The sequence below is a fragment of the Psammomys obesus genome, unplaced genomic scaffold (assembly GCF_907164565.1).
Source record: "Psammomys obesus unplaced genomic scaffold, mPsaObe1.curated_primary_1811, whole genome shotgun sequence".
Taxonomy (NCBI): Eukaryota; Metazoa; Chordata; class Mammalia; order Rodentia; family Muridae; genus Psammomys; species Psammomys obesus.
Genome location: NW_026587759.1, coordinates 8,805,490 through 8,825,110, shown reverse-complemented (window position 1 = coordinate 8,825,110; position 19,621 = coordinate 8,805,490). Strand labels below are relative to the sequence as shown.

General features: G+C 38.0%; 1 protein-coding gene across 4 annotated transcripts in view; it reads right to left on the bottom strand.

Moving 5' to 3' along the window:
- Mef2c (myocyte enhancer factor 2C) overlaps window positions 1–19,621 on the bottom strand; it is a 149,673-nt gene that overhangs the window by 10,960 nt on the left and 119,092 nt on the right. For 2 of the 4 annotated variants that reach the window (XM_055604050.1, XM_055604052.1), the window contains exons 7-9: window positions 2,927–3,099; window positions 1,400–1,423; window positions 385–514 (exon numbers count right to left, since the gene is read on the bottom strand). In XM_055604050.1, the coding sequence (XP_055460025.1) occupies window positions 385–514; window positions 1,400–1,423; window positions 2,927–3,099 (327 nt within the window). The remainder of the gene's footprint in view (window positions 1–384; window positions 515–1,399; window positions 1,424–2,926; window positions 3,100–19,621) is intronic. The other 2 variants (XM_055604051.1, XM_055604053.1) reach the window with 1 other exon arrangement.

Below are 19,621 nucleotides of genomic sequence, written 5' to 3'. Positions count from 1 at the left end.
AAAAGAAGAAGAAGAAAATAGTATTCTCCCAAATAAGAATTTCACAAATGATTCAAAGAACGGATTCTGCAATGTCCTAACTTCATTTAAAAGTGTGAAGTATTACATATTTTATGGTTTAGAAATTTTTTTTTATTTTAAAAATCTTAGGAAAGTAAGTTTTCTATTACACTAAGGCTAAATTTCCTTGAAATTTTGAATTCAGTAAATGAAACTTCTGGGCCCTTAAAAAAGAGCAGTGTAGATAATCAACTAAAACATAGGTAATGGCATTCTGGACACAAGCACCACATAAGCTACCTACAGGGTAAAGAAAATAACTTTTAAAATATGCTTTTCAAAGAAGTGTTTACTGTAATATTTGCAGATAGCAAAGCTACTCACCAGTACCATATGTTGTTGAAATGGCTGATGGATATCCTCCCATTCCTTGTCCTGGTAAAGTAGGAGTTGCTACGGAAACCACTGGGGTAGCCAATGACTGAGCAGACTGGGAGTTATTTATCCTTTGATTCTTTTAAAGTAAATAAAAAGACATCATTGATGACAGATTTTTAAAAGTTAAAAATATTGGTTCTCACTATTAGTTTTTCACATAAAGAAATAACTTGATACAAAGAACATAAAATTAATCATTTAACATGTGTCTCTATGAACTCTGCCAACCCTATCATTTACAATCCTTCAAGAGACCAGGTGTTGCCATAGTAACCCATTACATCAGTATCTCCTAGGCAACTGAACTAGTAACAAGTACCATAGCTTTATTATGGGTAAAAACAGACTATGTTGAGAGCTGATGAAATATGTATACTGTACAGCTATTGTTTCAGTTTTTATTCAAATGCAAATTCAAAAAAATTAAAATCAACCACGGTGGGTTTTATCAGTTCTCTGTAGAGCAGAGCTGACAGATACAGGTCAATGCTGCAGTCTGGCCAGCAGGTGGTGCTCTCACCACTTTCTTTTGCTTCTAAACTTCATAGCAAAAAGATAGTAAAGTAGCTAATGCCACTACTTAACTCCTTATAGCAAGGAGGGAAAAGATGCATACACTTAAAATAATGGTATTTTAAATCTTGAAAAATAAACATTTTACTGTTTAATAACTAAAGAAGTATTTTCATGTTTGGATTTAAGAGTAGGTTCAGTCTTAACATTTAAAACATGGCCTCTAGTTAAAAGGTAGTGACAGAGTAAAAAAGCCTACAAAAGCCAGATATTCTTTTTCACTTTTCAGTGATCCTAGAAATTAATGGTATTTAAGCAAAATCAATACTCTCATTCAGTAATGTAAGTTTTAAACTCTTTCCATTTGGTCACAGCTAGCACTTTTCACTAAAGTAGTTTTGCTGTCTTTCTGAATACGCCCTCCAAGGGAAATACCCTTACCACTTACCAGCAGCAAGTCCACATCCTCAGACTGAGAGCATGGGAAGGAGGGAAGGGACTTATTAATTAGTGTCTGTAAATACTTATAACTGCGAAAATCTTTTCAGCAAAAGGAGAAGCCTCTGATAGACACAACAATTTAAACAGCTTTACAAACCAGATGCCAAAGACAACTCCTTAACAAAGACAGTCTTTGTTTCCCTAAGTGAAGTGTTTTTCTCAATCATGAAGACAGTCTATATGGTTTTCTGCACAGGTCAGCGTCTCCATGTTTATTGTTTCACTACCTATTTCAATAAAAGAATAACAGGACCGCACTTTAGAACCAGAGGGAGGAGGAGCCAGCCACCCCTGACAACTGGAGAGGGAGCTGATCTGTCACTTGCAGAATGCAAGAGAATGTGTCAGTTTCAAGGGATAAATCTGCAGGAGACCCTGCTTGCCAAGCCTGCTCCACACTGCATCACTGGTGGGAGTTTTAATTATTAGACCCAATCTTTCCTAAAGGGAATATCACATATTATTTGATTTTGACTAGACAGTCAACATGATATAATAATAAACCAATCACTTCACAGGACTATTTTCCTCCTAAGCATGGCACAAAGCAGAGAATTCTAAAAAAACAGAGAGAAATGTTTGTAGAATAATTTAAATTTGTTTACGAAGTCTTTGTACAAATGTTCTCACTGTTAAGTACTGCTGATTAGGAGAACACTCTGTCATATCTACCTATCTATCTATCTATCTATCTATCTATCTATCTATCTATCTATTAATCCATCTATTATCTATCTATCTATTTACCTACCTAACTACCTATCTATCTTTGTTTTTGAGTTTGATAGTATAATATTCTTTCCATCTTAGGCATGAGTCTAATGAGAAAGAAAATGAGAATTTATACATGCTTAAATTTATATTTTATTTCTCTGGGTTGTCTCTTAAAAGTATGCTACCACTTTTTTTTTTTTTTGGTATAAAATTTAACAATGGTTCTCAAAATTTCTTGGGCTTTGAGAATAAGTTTCACAAACTACAATAGGCAAAAATGAACAGAGAAAACACAAAGGCATATGATATACTAGATATTAAAAAAGTGATACCTAAGAAATGGATTTCCAATCAATATAAGAAATCTCATTTAAGAATCAGGGAAAGTGTTTTTCATTGTCAGCATCCTGAGAACCTAAATAATGTAAAAATTATTTCATGAAATGCCTCATGATTATATTCTTATGGAATATAATTTGATCAGTGTTAGAATTATTTTTCTAATTATAAATGAAGAACCTTAGGAAGAATTGTTTTTTCCTTATTACAGAACAACAAACCTGAAGAGTTTCTTTGATTTTTGGCTTACTATAGAAAAGGAAAATGCAAAATCAGCTACTACAACCCCACTAATAGGATTAAAAACACCATTTGTCAATAGTGTTTATTTTCTGGGATGACATAAAAATCCATATGTAGACAAACACTAAATACAGATAAGATATCATCAACATGTAGTAAGAAGGGAGTTGCGCTTTACCACTGACGGCATCGTGTTCTTGCTGCCGGGTGGAATCAGAACTCGAAGATCTGGTTTACGATTATTCATTCCTAGATTCATAGGGGGAGGAGATTTGGCTTGTATGTTCTTGTTCAAGTTACCAGGTGAGACCAGCAGACCTGGTGAGTTTCGGGGGTTGCCATATCCATTCCCTGTTAATACAAAACAGTGACACAACTCAGGGAGAGAAAACTCATGTTTTCAAAGAACAGCCTATATGAGAATAGAGAGCAGGCTTCACTGTGAGCCATTCACAGGAACACAGGAAGGCTCACTGACTGAGCCTGTGTGTGAAAGACAGCAATCCAGTTAATCGTTCCATATACCTCTGAAAGAATATTATAAACTTATTTTGTGTGTGAGAAGAGAATGAATCTTTTGTTAAATTGATCAGAAATCTGCATGTCACCTTTTTTCATCATTATTATTTTATTATTATTATATTTTTATTATTTTTTTCTGGAAGAAAGTCAGACATCCAGGTCAGGATCTAAGAAAAGCACAGAATTGGTCCTGCACTTTAATTGAGTAGTTTGGTGGAAGCTGGGAGGGAGTGACTTACTCTTTCGGTTTGTTGGTTTGGGTTTTATTCTGTGTGTCTGTGTCTCCTTGAGATAAAGAAGGGGCAAGGTGGGAGGGGGTTGGGGGGACATAAGGTGGGGGGCAAGACTGTGATTTCTAGGGCAGGTAGGAGGAGAGGAAACTGCACAAACATTTTATTGTTCAACATTTTGCTCTGCTCTCAGTGAACGCTCTCTTTCCATGGCCTTTCTTGTGTCCAGTCTAGTTTATCCTCCACACCAAGTTGAGCATACAGCCTGAAGCCTGGCATGATTTCCTGCTCATGAAAATCTTCAAAAGTGATAGTTCTCAGGCGTTGAGGCTCCAGTGAAGTGCTGACTCATTCAAACAGAAGGAACATCACTAATTGTAAAGACCTAAGATTCTTTTAGGATCTGATATTTAGCCTCCAACTAACAAAGTGGGTATTTGAAAGCCTCCATTTTTCTATCTTTAAAACATACTACCCCAGAGCTCCACAAGGAGAACAACAGATCAAAAAAATTCTGGGCACAGGGTCCCAACCAAGGACCATGCATGGAGATAACCTAGAAGCCCTGCACAGATGTAGCCCATGGCAGCTCAGGCTCCAAGTGGGTTCCCTAGGAGGGGAACAGGGACTGTCTCTGACATGAACTCAGTAGCTGGCTCTTCGATCACCCCATCCTACCCCCCTTCCCCAGGTTGCAGCTTGTAGGGTCAAATGTTAGGGGAGAGGACCTTTCCTATCAGTGGACTTGGGGAGTGGCAGGGAAGAGAAGAGGGAAGGATGGTGGGATTGGGAGGAGATGAGGGAGTAGGTTACAGCAGGGATACAAAGTAAATAAATTGCCATGTATAAAAATATAAATAAATTAAAAAAAAAACAAAAAAAAACAACAACAAAAAATCCAAAAAACACACACTACCCCTGGTAGAAACAGCTAAGGAGTTGGTTGCAAAGGCAACCTGAAGAGGAATAAGAGCAGACTCAGAAAGCTATTTGCAGGTTTCCTGAGGAGCCCACTGTTGTGTTCAATAATGTCCCGTAGAAAACTAGCCAGTGTTTTCTGAGACTCATTAAAGGAGACAGTTAAACTCCGTTGTTTTTTGTCACTACTATCATCATTACAAAATGCGAATATTACTTTAGAAGGATGAGATGTCAGTGGGAAGGGTGACAGGCTTGGAAGGCTCTGAAATCTCTTTGTACTAAAGCAATGCACACTTGTGGAATATGAACAAACAAGGAAATCTAGGGAAAGATGCCTGTAGGATAATGTAGATTATAAATTATTCAATTTTTGTGGGAAAAGAGATTACCTAATGCAGGTTCAGGGAGAACCAGGAGCTAATTTGCATTTCAACAAAAGAGGATGTAGTTAAGCTACTGACTTGGGTGATTGGGCAGGGCTGAGGAAGGATTTAAAGATTTAAACAAGCATCCTTGGAAAAACTGTGAGGAATCTACTCACAAAGGAGCCAATGAAATGGGAGTGCTCTTTGGAGGGATGTGAATGTTGGTTTGTGGAGACTTCAAATTCTACAATAATATGGTAAATATGGAGATCACCCAGAGTTACGAACAGAGGTAGAACTGGCCCCTGTGTGATCAGACATTTACAGGCACTGGAGAGCCTGGACTTGGGAAAGCCTAGCTGTGCAGATCATTCTTGAGGCTACTGCAATGGCTTCAGTTAGAGACAAGGAGTTGGGAAGGGAAAGCAAAAGAATATTTCAAGGAGATACTTATGGGAACCTTTTGCTAAGTGAATATTAATTGTACAAAGTAATAGTTTCATTATGACATGCTCATATCTCTATATAATAAACTTTGATCTCTTCCCCTCTCTTATGCTTTCTGCCCCATGTTGGCTCCTTTCTCCCCAAACTGTTCCTCTGTGAATATTTTTTGGATTAAAATATATTTGGGACATATAGTCCAAAACACACTTATTCTTCATATCCAATTATTTTACCTGTCTTGTTTCATGAATAAATAGACTGGAACTTCAAGATTCAAATTTGCAACTGGATGAGGATAAAAATTAACAAGTTTCTTGAGGCAAAATGAAAATAAAACAAATGAAACACCCCCAAATATGTGTCAACTACAAAGTACTTGTTTAAGAAATTTGGACAGAATTTGAATATAAATCAGTCTTCTATAATAAAACATCAAAAAAGTTGCTAAATAATAGCTATCTAAATATGTCAAGACCCAAATTATCTGTGTTACAGTTAATTTGGACAGTGGTTGGTGGTAAAAGTTCATATATAAAACAATACATTCACCTTTTCTCACCAGAAGCAATTTAAATAAATTATATTCCCTAAGAAGAATGATGGATAAGTTAGGATACTCAGAGGAGTTTTGTCTGTAAGAGCCTCCCTGAATCACTGTTCTGTGGTAGGGACTAGGAATGAGTTGTAGAGTCTCCTAGATGAAAAGGGAATGAGAAGACCAAGACAGTGTTCGCAGCATGCATTCCTGCTTGCTAAAGTTCTGACAGACACAGGAATTACATGTGTCAAGTACATGTTAACCCTGTGTGAGATCTGGTTTAAATAAACAATCAAATGGAAACTTGGCCAAGTAATTTCAAAAGAAGAAGAAGAAATGTCAGTTAAGCAGTGCAATGAAGCCTGAACAGACGAGAAGAAGCTGACACCCTACTTGGGTAGAGCTGACGCTGGTTTGCATGGAACAGTAATTCTGCTAGAAGGAAGTAAAACCAGCTTGTGAAATGTGCTTTCCTGAGACACGACAAACACAAGGCCAGGGTGAGAAAATGGAAAGGCTTCACAGGGTCTGTGAAAAAAGTCTCTTCAAAAACATTTTCTATGGTAAACTCAGAGACATTCCCAAAAAAAGCCTACATTTTCTGCCCACATTTTAAAACAGTGATTTCGGCAGCAGTAGGGAGAGGAGAAAAGAAACATACATACTTGATTTTTCACTCAGTAAACACTTCAGGGAAAAAAATCGGAATTAAAAAACATTTTATGTCTCTCTTGAAATATTTGCTGTTATTTGGAAATTACGCCATTTTAGAAGATTAGTTATATAGTTTTAAGGTGTTTACACATTGAATGTAAAATATTTTCAGCTACTATGACACTTTTTACACTTGTATTTTTAGAACATAAAGTTATTTTTATGAATAAATAAATTCTATTTTTTATGAGTGAATTTCTACTATTTTTAGCATATTGTGCCAGCTAGCATTTTGGGGCTGTATAATAACCATTTCTGTTTCCAGCCACCAAATTGTTATTCTTTTGGCATAATATAGATTCAGGAATGTGAGATGTAGACCCTAGACCAGCAATACTGAAGCCTATCATTTGGAAATCAATGATGAATACGTGTGTGTGGCTTGTTGCTAAGAAGAGCCTGCATTTAAGTTGGCTGGGAAGCCACAGCCTCCTCCTCACTCAGAATGCTTTGGCTTGAGGAGGATGGTTGTCCCACCTTAAGATAAAGCCACCAGAGACATGGTCACATTTAAGTTCAGAAGCCCAGGGGGTGGGAAACACCACCTCCCAACAACCTTCTAATGTGCAGATTTGACTTTCTTGATGCTATGTTTTAAAACTATACTCCACTTGGACAATTATCAATTTAGATGTGGCTGTATGCAGATGTCAAATTCTTTTGACCATTTAAAAGGACAAAAATTATAAAGTATGGATTTCCTGATTATAGCTCATAGGAAAATGAGGATCAGACCAACTTTAGAGTCCAATGAACCTTTCATAGTTTTATTTGATTAAAAAATAGTGTTTTTCATAAAATAATTTAAGCTTTCATGATGTAAGTTATATAAAGGATAACAGAGTTCTCTTAAGTATATAAAAACATCAAAATGACTGTAAATTTTCAAGATTTGTAGTATAGTGTTAATTTTTCCCTCACGGTTAACTTGAAAACACGTTTTTGCCTTTTCTGCTTAGTTTGTTTTTACTCATTCCTATTTTAGGAAGTTGTAAATTCAGAGAACACACTCCTGGCAGAAGGCAGGCACTTGGCCTGTTGCACAGAGCTCCACTCAGCATGTTCTTCTCTAAGTCCATAGTTCTACAACTTTCTTTTATTTGGACATTCAGGCATTATGAGTATTCTCATTTGTTTTGTATGCTTTATTTTGTGTTTGACTTTAAAATATAATTAAAAACACATAACATTAATAAGCAAACGGTGAAACTAATCTTTGGGCCTGAGTCTGAATCATGTACAGTTAGTCTTATCCCCCAAATTGTGAGCTTTATCTTTTTATTCCCTTCCCTCCATCTCTATATCCTATAATATACCAAATCTTGTCTAATTTTCTTAAAATAATTCCTTTTTGCATTCTTAATTGCCATCATTTTTATATAGGCTTCAATCCCCATTTGTCTAAGTCTTTAAATATCTCCACGCTTTTTTCTATTCTCTAGCTGAAAGATTCCTCCCACATCCTACACTGAGCTTCAGGAAGGTCTGAGCTGTTTGCAAACTTCTGTGTAAATGTTGGCCAGCACAGCTGGAGGCATCATTCTAACTGCCCCTCCTGTCCTATTCTTTTTCTTCTTTTTCATATACTGTTTAAAACAGTTGGTTGGGTCTATGCACTGCCTGTCTCTCAGAACTTTCTATAGTTGACTCACTCAGTCTAAACTAATTTCCAGTGACTACAGCCAGGCTCACATCCTCTGAATATGTCTGAGTCTTTGTTCTGTTAGTTCAGTGACTGGCAGTGTTCACTCTTCTGTTTAATTCAAATTTGTCTTTTAAGGATCAGCTTAGGCAACTCTTTCATGATGCCTTTCAGATAACTTCTGCCTATACTGAACTGACTCTTCTCTAAATTTCTGCTGGGGTTAGGGACAGTGATACTATATGACCACTGTTCATTCATATAATGTTTTATATATTGGAGAAGCATACAGAGTAAGGTAGAGAATTAGAAATTACTCAGAAATGACACTAAGAAATAAGTTACTAGGGAACAGAAGGTGTCAACTGAAAGTGTGTTGAGTGACTTGTTAATTTAAACACTGAGGGTCTCTCCTCTTTTTACTACCCAAAAAACTCGAAAAACTTATCTATCTATCTATCTATCTATCTATCTATCTATCTATCTATCTATCTATCTATCTATCTATTATTTTTGAGACAGGGTTTCTCTGTATAGTTTTGGCTGTCCTGGACTCACTTTGTAAACTGGGTTGGCCTCAAATCCACAGAGATCTGCCTGCCTCCCACAGTGCTGGGATTACAGGCGTGGACCACTGTGCCCTGCTGCAAAACTTTTATATTTGAATCACCATTATGTTTTGGTGGCCAAGTATAGCAGTAAAGCAAACTATCAGCCATGTGGTGTGGAAGCCCAGCAACAATGTAACTGTCCAACTACTAAATTTGTTTATAGGAGTTAACTGAACCTTCTTTTTAGTTTGTCACACCTATCAGTCATTTATAGCACATTATAATGTGCTACATGTGGTAGGATCAAATAAGGTGGGCATTTCCTGCAATGAAACAAAAACTTTAAGAGGATCCTGATCTTTCATATGACAAGTGTTTATTGTCACAGGTTCTCTTAACATAACTCTCAAGAATTTACTTAAGTGAAACTTCATTTAAAAAATGGTAGGCAGTGCAAAGTAAGTGTAAGTAGTGCTTTGTTAGACGTTTAAGACTTTTCAGAGTCAGAGAGCAAAATACAATGAGGTAGCTGAATCCTGACAATTTGAGAAGGAAAGTGTTCCATGAAGGTAAAATAGAGGCTGCTTAGAATATGTAGTTTTCAATATTTGGAAAAGTAGGATTAGCTAACACTGTCTTAGATCATGTTAACTTTATACTAAACTCTAACCAAACTTTATCCTATAGGAAATGAGCAGCCAAGGAAAGCTTCTGATTGGTGAGCATTGCTAAGTTGGTGTGTTATGAAACAAATACTTAAAAGGGGTGAGGTTGCTATCAGGAAAGCTAGTTAAGATGCACAGAACACACTTAACATGAGGTCTAGATGGCAGGCAGAAACTGGGCATGAAGTGGGCTAAAGCAGTTCTAATGATGCTTCTATTAAAGTTCCTTCAATTGGGTAGCACTATTGTTTTCTCTGTATTAAGCAAGGGAAGCCTAAGAGTCATGTGAGTCAGATGCAGACTTTGTCATCTGACCGCATAACAATAGCAACAACAGAAAATACCTCACAGCTTCATCTGCCAATCATTTGACATAAGCATGCACATTCTCCCCAAGCCCTCAGCAGTACCAGGTACCTCTTAATTGCCATGCAGCTGGTATCAAACATGGACAGAAAAGACCTTTAATCCTCACAAAAATAATTCTGTGAGGTATTAAGAGTATCTCATTATTTTTCATAATGAAAACAAAAGAAAAAAAAAAAAAACAGAGAGGCCTAAGGACTTGCTTGCCATCAAAGAGCCACTCACTTTTGAAGTCCTAATGTGAACTCAAGTAGTGTGTCCGTGCCCTAAGTGTGCTGCGTTGTTCCCTGGAGATCAAGCTCTAGATTCCAGAGGCTTTCACACATTGCCCCATTCTAAATTCGCAGATTACAGAGGAAGAGGACTGTGAGACTGAAGACAGGGGAACCACAGCTATTCCTAGGCCAAAGGAGATGTGGATATTTGCCTGGGATTTGAGAAGCCCTGGGTTCAATCATTACCATCTCAAAATGAAATCAAGCAAGTCAAACTAAGGTGAAGCAAAACAAGACATATTAAGACTTGTTCAGTAGACAGTTTATATAGAAAGGTACAGAATGGTAATGTGGCAACTTCTAGTTCTAATCTACTGGAGAGTACTTACAATAGACAAGGTATGATGGGTTTAGATGCATGATGCACTGGAACAGCTATGGTACTGTACTGTGTAAGAGGGTACATGACTAGATATACTTTACATTGAGATTTTGTAAAAAGTTAATCAAGAGTAAAAATAACCAGCTTGTATTACAGCTACTTAACAGAACAGAAAAATGTCTAGTATCTTATGATCCTTATTATTAGATGCTTTTTTTTTTTTAGATTTTGTTACTATTGGTGATTCTTTTTTCTCACTTTTTCATCATTATTATTATTATTATTTTATTACAATTTATTCACTTTGTTTCCCAGCTGTGGCCCCCTCCCTCATCTCCTCCCTGTCCAACCCTCCCTCCCTTTTCCCCACCCTATATCCTTCCTCTATTCCACTGATAGGGGAGGTCCTCCTCCCCTACTATTTGACCCTAGTCTAGCAGGTCCCATCAGTACTGCCTGGATCCTCTATCTCTGTGGCCTAGGAAGGACACCCCACCAAGGGGAGTTGAACAAAGAACAGGCAACCAAGTTCATGCCAGTGACTGTCCCTGCTCCCCTTACAAGGGAACCCCCCCACCCCCGCAGGGAGACTGAGCTGTCCATGTGTTACATCTATGTCTAGGTCTTCTCCATGAATGGTCCTTGGATGATTCATTAGTTTCTCCAGGACCCCTGTGCCCAGATTATTTTTGGCTTTGTTGGTCTCCTTGTGCAGCTTCTGTCCCCTCCAGGTCTTTCTATCTCCCCCTTCTTCCATAAAGTTTCTGGCACTCTGCCCAAAGTTTGGTTATAGGACTCAGAATCTGCTTCAATACCCTGCTGGGTATTCTTTTAGAGGCCCTCTGTGGTAGGCTCCTGTCCTGTTCCCTGTTTTCTTCTACTTCTGATGTCTATCCTGTTTGCCCCTCTGAATGAGGATTAGGTATCTTTCCGATGGTACTCAATTGTTGTTTAGTTTCTTTAGCACTATAGATTTTATATGTTTATCCTATATTATATGGCTAGTATCCACTTATAAGTGAGTATATACCATGTGTGTCTTTCTGCTTCTGGGATACTTCACTCAGGATGATCTTTTCTAGTTCCCATCATTTGCCTGCAAATTTCATGATTTCCTTGTTTTTAATAGCTGAGTAGTATTCCGTTGTGTAAATGTACCACAATTTCAGTATCCATTCCTCAGTTGAGGGACATCTATGTTGTTTCTAGATTCTAGCTATTACAAATAGAGTTGCTATGAATAGAGTTGAGCGAGCAAATGTCCTTGTTGTACGGTTGAGAATCTTTTGGGTATATGCCCAGAAGTGGTAATAGTTGGATCTTGAGGTAGCACTATTACTAATTGTCTGAGAAAGTGCCGGATTGATTTCCAAAGTGGTTGTGCAAATTTACATTCCCCCCAGCAGTGGAGGAGGGTTCCCCTTTGTCCACATCCTCTCTAGTATGTGTTGTCACTTGAGTTTTTTATCTCAGCCATTCTGATGGGTGTAAGGTAGATTTTCAGGGTTGTTCTGATTTGCATTGAAAATGATTTCTAAGTTACCGGTTTATTAGAATTGTGTGGTGATTCGTTAGTAGCATCTGATTTGGGTGAGTTTGGGATAAACTACCACAGGGAAACATTAAGATGAACACACAGCCAAACGTTTCATGTATTGATTTGTTGCTTTTTACTCAGCTAAGTGTTTTACCCACTCAGACTTCTTGTAATTTTAATTTGTTTTATGGTAGTGATTGAACCCAAGACCTCACATATGCTAAACACATGCTCTTTCCCTGAGTTTTGCCCATAGTTCCTTAATATTCTCTTTTATTAGAACCACTTTGAAAATACTTTCCATACATTGCCTAGTTAAATAGGAGCTGCCATATTTATGTAAACAGTGCCACAACCAACAACTAATTTTACATTTGACTTTTAAAAAGTTTTAAGACTGTAAGTTAGCTTTTAAACAAAGGTGTTATTTTATGTCTCAAACCTGCATATATCTTTAAAAATTATCTCAAACTGTATATAGTCAACTTGGAAAGATTACCCCACACTTTACTGAAAAGGAATTCTAGAACATTTTCTTTGGGGGAAGGGTCATTTGACTTTCTAGATAGCAGTCTTATATTACCTTACACTGAATGTCTAAATCCTGTTAAGAAATTTGAAAAAAAAGTGTTTTTCAGCTGTTGTAAATAAAAATAAGGTTTTTATTTATTTATTTACTTTTGAGAGTTCATTTTTGTAGATGGCTCTAAAAGAAAAGGCAATTACATTGACATTTTGGGTCAGAAGTCCAGAAATGATCAAAATTTCAGCATGTCTGCTGTTGATGGATTAAATCCGATCTCTGGCTCTTATCCTACTAAAGGCTCCTCATTACAGATTTCCAGACTTAGAATCCCATTTCTCTTCTTCCTGGGCCTTTTCAATGAAAGCACAGTGACACAGAATATCTCCTGTGAAAAAAAAGGAAAGAAAAGAAAAGAAAAAAAAATCCAGTGGAGCCTTGTTTTCTTTGTGCTTTTTGACAGCTCCACGGAGATGACCCACCTTGTGGTCAGCAGATAAAAACACCTGTCCCGGCTTTATTGTGTCAGCAGCTGGGGTATAGACTTAAAGGGTGGTACATCCAGCCTGCTTGACATGATGTTTGGGGAACTGTTGTTTGTTTCCTGATGTGTGTGTGTGTGTGTGTGTGTGTGTGTGTGTGTGTGTGTGTGTAGGAGGCCAGAGGTTGACATCAAGTTCCTCTCCTCGTTTTGAGAGAGGGTATCTCAGTGAAGCCAAGGCCTGGCTAGACTGTCTAGGCAGGAATGCCCAGGGATCCTCGTTTCTGTCACCCAAACACTGGGGTTGCAGGCTTCCACTTCCACGCCTTTACATAGGTTCTGGGGTTCTCGCTCAGCTTCTTGTGTATAGGTGACAAACAGAATCTACTGAGCTTTCTCCCTGGCGTGGGACTGTGCTTTTCTATATACCTCTGGTGAGATTTATGGTTTGTCACTTAAGTAGATCTGGCATTCATAAGGCGTGTGCTGTCCATTTTAAATCCTGAGGCAGAAAAACAGGGCTTCTACTTACACAATGTGGCTTCCCCAAAGAGAGGGAGCCCATAGTGAGACAGGCTCGAGCCTCTACTGTCCTCATCATCATGTAGGCCTAGCTCTGTCACCCAACTTTCAATGAATGAGAAAACTGAGGATGAGGGGGCTCTTGCAACCACCCAGGCAAAAAATGTGAGAGCTTTGATACATATGCAAATGCAGAGCTCCACTGCATCACTACAAAGGCCAGATGTTTGGATTTAGCATGCCTTGTACATTTCTCCCACATCTGAAAAAGCCTTCATTCGTAAGGAAGGAAGAAGAGGACAGCCTGAGTTTTGCATGCACATATGCTCTCAGAATATCCTCATGCTTTGGTTACCGACTCACTTAAAGGATAGTTTTTAATGGCACCATAAAAGTGGCATCAAATCTCACTATCTTAAAAAAATCTATTTAACCATGAATGATAGATTTATGACTCATTTAATTGTTCACTTCTTGAGATTTTTGGGGCTGTCTCTTTGATAAAAATGAGGGGGTGTCTTCATTATTGACACAATCGCTCATTCTTTCAGTCATTTTTCTAAACAAAAATATTGAGACAGTATAAATTAGGGAGAACGTGACAGAAGAGAAGGAGTAATGACTTGTGGTTTTAACATTTACACAACTGCTTTGAACACATCCGAAGTTCATAATGTTCAAAGTGAAATGCGTGGTGCGATGCCTGTGGCCTCACATGCTGCCTCAGATTTATTAACACACTAGTTTCATTAACACCCTCCAGGATACAGCCTAGACCTGACATCTTGGGAAAGCTACTACTGTGTACTGTACACTTAATGAATAGTACTGTTATGGAATCAGGCCACACTTTTTTCTTGGTTAGAGAAGCAAGGATATGGAGAATTCTAACACTGGCAAAAGCCAACATTTATTGATAAGCGTTCACTCTAGGGTGAGAGTTGCAGGTGCTTCCTGCAGACTACCGAATGCAGTACGTCACTCCTGGACATATTTAAAGACAAGAACGGCAATTCTAAAGATGCTTGTGTATCAGGTATTTCCTTGGCTTATTTTATTATTTTCAATGTATGCATATTTTCCCAAAGCAAGTAATTCCCAAGGCAAAAACTTTGCTCTCTGACTTTTATTGCTTTCATTAGACTTAATATCAGTGATAACTAAAATTTGTTTTTTCATGCTTGCTATATATATTAGTACTATATATATATTTTGTTTGAATATTATGTAAATTAGCCATAGACAGATTTGCTGCCACTGCTAAAAAACTGTGTTAGTCCAGCACGCACCTCAGGAAAAGGAATCCATTCTTTGCCACATTGTGGCTGAGAAAGTATGAAGGAAAAGGACATAGTGTTTGGGAAAACAGTTGAACACTTCAATACTGAGCTGAAACAATTGAGACGGTGCCATAATACACAAACCTTGTGAATTCCTAGCACCCATGAACACTTCTGTATGTAAACTGAAACTGTTGCTCAGGATTTAATATCCACAATTCTAATTCTTTCAAATAGCTAATATCTTCCAATCAGGAGGTGCCATGGCTGCACACTCAGTGGACTGAAATACAACTGAAATTGATTATGTAAGTGTAACTGCAAAATTTAAGTTATTGGCAAAAAATTATCTAAAAATAGAAAACGTTCTCTTGGCAGCTTTTCAGCCTCAACTGAGGAAGCCCTTAGGAGGTAAGAAGTAGATTCAAGAGCGGCACTTTTGAGCCACATCCCTCCTTCAGCAGCTGCTGTCTACTCATGTGGAACATAACTTCCTCATGGTCATTTTTTTTAACTGTGTTATCTACAAGTGAAATCTTACTGTGATGGGCTGGTGAGATGGTTCGTGGGTAAAGTGAAATCTTCCCGTGATGGGCTGGTGAGATAGTTCGTGGGTAAAGTGAAATCTTCCTGTGATGGGCTGGTGAGATGGTTCGTGGGTAAAGGTGCCTGTGCTAAGCTTGCCAGCTCTATGTGCCCCTAGGACCCACGTTATGGAAGGAGAGACCCAACTCTTTCGAATTGTCCTCTATCAGACAGACAACTGCCATGACATATCCTCCAATGCACACAGTAAATAAATAATTGTAACAAAATTTATCTAAAAAAGCTAAATATAAGCAATGGACAGGAACAAAATTAAATCTCAAGGTGATGTCAAAATATGGTGGAGAGAACCAGGAAGACTAGATAGTGGACCAACAAACTAAAAGGCATGATGGAAGGAGACTTGGATGTTAAGTGAAACAAAAATTTAGGGGGACTTATTAACTGTTTAAACTTAAAACTAAAACCACAAAAGCTTTATTAGCAGCCACAGTCATATCAAATTTATAGGATATGAATGAAGATGCAATTTTCACATCACTTTACTAAACATAATTCATATGTAGGTGGCTAAAAACAGTCTGAGAGCTGAACATAATGACCCACAGTGGTACACTAGCCACAGCTAATCAGAAAGACCAGAGGTGGTAAACTGGAGTGCATGAGTTCTATACTAGCCCAGGCAACAGTAAAACATGGTCACAAACAAAAATGTAGTTTGGGAAGGCAGAATTATTAAAGAAGGGTTCCAACATCTGCTTGAGCAGTGGTTCTCAATCTGTCAGAGGGAACTCTTGCAGGTTGTAAAACCCTCTTACAGAAGTCACCTAAGACCACCAAGGAACGTAAATACTTACAGTAGCAAAATTACAGCTATGAAGTAGCAATGAAAATAGTTTTTATGGTTGGGGGGGGAGTCTCTACAACATGGGGAACTGTATTAAAGGATCACAGCATTAGGAAGGTTGGAACTGCTGCTGTAGGAAGATATGATCTGAGATTTTCCTGTTTCTTCTCTCTGAAGACCAAACTTCTTAGGAGTTAAGGCAAAGCCCAGGAGTTGAAGGCGGGCCTTACCTGCTAGCTTGTGGCATTTTTGTCTTAGGTCTTTGTTTAGACCATTAGACCTGCCTACCCCAGGAAGGCTGACCCTGGAGCAGGGTGGCAGGGCTGTGCCTTATCTGTGAGCTGTCAGGTCTTATGCATAGAAAGTGGACACTGATTTTCCTGGCAGTGACTGTGGATCACATTCTCCAGGTTATCCAATTAGAAGTTCCCCTTCCCCTTTTAATAAATCTTGTTAACCTTGGCTTAGGTTAAAAATATCAGTGTTATTTAGTTTCTTAGATGATAATGATAAAGCAAGGCTGTGGGATCTTTTTTTATGTTTGGGAACTTCCAAGGTAAAACTGAATCCAGAGTTTCTTTTTTCTTTTTCTTTCCTTCTTCTGAACAATACAAGCTAACAATAATACTTTCATAGCAGAACACAACAATCAGTTTAGTTTTCCTCATATGCTACTTAATGATATTTTTAAGAGACAAAAATCTGCTTGATGAATGTAGCACACCAACCTTGACCCTCAAAACATAGTGACATGTAAATTATATTCTTACGCTAAAATTAGTTTTCTTATTTGTGAGCAATCATTTGGCACATATCTTTTCTGGAATGCTGTGATTTGAATTTTTAATTTTTTTAAAGCAAAATAAAAATTTAAGTCATCTTTATAAGTTGAATTTTAATTACTTCATTATTTTAAAGCAATCATTGAATAAGAAATGTATAAAAGTATTTTGGGGGGCTAAAAGGTCCACTCAGAACTTTTTAAGTCCTGCATGTGCATTCTTCTTCCAATTGCCCCATATTTGTAATGTATTAAATTTTTTTATTTTCGTTGTTACCTGAACTATTTTATTTGGTTGCTTGTATTTCAAAACAGGGTTTCTTTGTGCATGCCTGCCTGTCCTGGAACTCACTCAGTATGTGGACCAGGCTGGCCTCAAACTTGGAGATCCACCTATCTCTCTGCTACCAGAATTTTAGGGAGTGTAAAATTTTGTCATTATGTGACCAGAAAACATTCCTGAAAATGGATTATAATAATAATTGTGTCTTACCTTCACTGTGAGTACTCAGCTTCAAGGTACTGAGTCATGAGTGTGGGTCTAGTTAGACCTGTCTGCAGTCTGGAAAGCAGGTACAGTTATCTACTTTCAGTGTGTATCCGTGGCAGTCTATTGTAATTCACATATCTCCACCCATTTAGCTGATGTAAATTATGCATTCCAGAAGCGGCAATGCTTGACAACCAAAGGCATGAAATAGTAAACAATTGACAATCAAAATAAAGAAACAGCTGTTAGTTTCTTTTTATATGAAATGATATGTAATTTACAATGAACGCCAATTAAAATTATTAGCCAATATACATAAATCTTCTTTGTCTTATTGTCAAATAGCTGTGTGGACTGTCATATTTTTCAAAATGATTTCTAAAGTTTCCCCTTTCCCTGATTAAATTTTAACCATGAATCAGTAAATATGTGTGTTTTCTGCTTTGTAAAAGGTAAGCATGTTAATAAAGTTAAATTGGAAGTTATTCATGTGATAGTTCATGATCTAGCACAAGGTTTTACTGTGCTAATGGTTATTTCCATTACATGTAATGATGACAACAAAACTCTATTGAACTTGATCTTGCAATTGTCAATAACCACTTAGATTAACATGTTAAAAGCTTTCTTGTACAGAGACATGACAGGAAGGTAATTTTAAGAGCAGTGATGTGTCATTTTGGTTGTTGGAAGGAAAGGGATAAGCTGTGGAAGAGTAACTGTCGACTGAAAGCTAGAAGTGTCACTGTTACTACTGTAGTATAATGGCCAGGAACACAAACCCATTTCATTACTTCCTCCATACAACTTGCTTTCCTCTTGGTAATTGTTTCAATATAAGTGATAAGGGTCTCATTGTTTTAAGCAGTTATTTGTGATGGTATGAGATACCAATCCGCATTTTTACTCTTTGTTATATATCAACTATCTCCCCCCCCAAAAAAAAAAAACTGCCCTAGAGAATGCTGTAAAAAGCTTACTTTATCAGCCAATGGTGCCCAGCCATTTTAACAACTGGACATCTACTTTATATAGCATGAAATGAATACATTATCATTGTAAGGTACAGATCTAGGGTTTTCATATGCAAAATTATAGTTTTTATCAAATAGTTTCACCTTCAGTGTTACGATGATGGCTGTTTTGTTCAGTGAAGAAGCATTTACTGAACATGTGCTACACGCTTTTATTATTTGAGCTGAGGCACAAGCTAAGAGTGTCTGGGCCTAGATGGCTGTGTCCCGGGGAGATATGTTCAGAGACTGTAATCAACAGTGCAAAGAGATATTTAATGTCCCTGCAGGCTGCCCTGAGTGCACAGAGGGGATATACAGGATTTGGGATGGCTGAACTGGATTCTGAGTGATGACTGACAGTGGTCATGAGCTCAGAGCAGGGACCAGAAAGAAGAGTTAGGAATATGGTGTGTGTCTGAAGCTGCTGGTAAGAGACAGCATAATGAGGCAGTTACAAGCATAGTCTCTGGAGACAGATATCTTGGGTTCTCCTTTAGACCACTGACAAGCTTACTCATGCCTTGGTTTACCCATCTGTAGAGATGGCACAATGGGAGCATCTACTTTAGAAGACAGTTATGAGGCTGATCAAGTTACTTTTTTCATTTTTTAAAAAATTTCCTATTACAATCAAGGACTATGCATGGAGATAACCTAAGACCCCAGCACAGATGTAGCCCATGGCAGTTCAGTATCCAAGTGGGTTCCATTATAATAGGAACAGGGATTGTCTCTGACATGAACTGATTGGCCTGCTCTTTAATTACCTCCCTCTGAGGGGGAAGCAACATTAGCAGGCCACAGAAGAAGACAATGCAGCCACTCCTGATGAGACCTAATTGACTAGGATCAGAAGGAAGGAAAAGAAGGCCTCCCTTATCAGTGGACTTGGGGAGGGGCATGCATGCAGAGGGTAGAGGAAGGAAGGGATTGGGATGGGAGGAGGGAGAGAACCACAGGGAGGATACAAAGGGAATAAAGTGTAATTAATAAAGAAAAAAATTTCCTATTACAAATTGTTCAAATGTTTGTTATTAATAAAGCTGGACTACAGAATGCTTTTGATGACAGGGACAGAAAAGCATGCAAGCCAGGAAAGCATGGTAGGCCAGAGATAAGAGGCTCATGGTTAATCCTGAGACAGCAGATTCATTGCTGAGTTTTATGCATGTAAATGATGCCATGTAATCAGTTTGAGACTTTGAGAAAGTCCGACCAGACACAGGGAAACTAGAGAGGAAAGTGATGTGGAACAGAAAGATGGGTAAGAAAGCTCTGGAAACAGTCTGGGG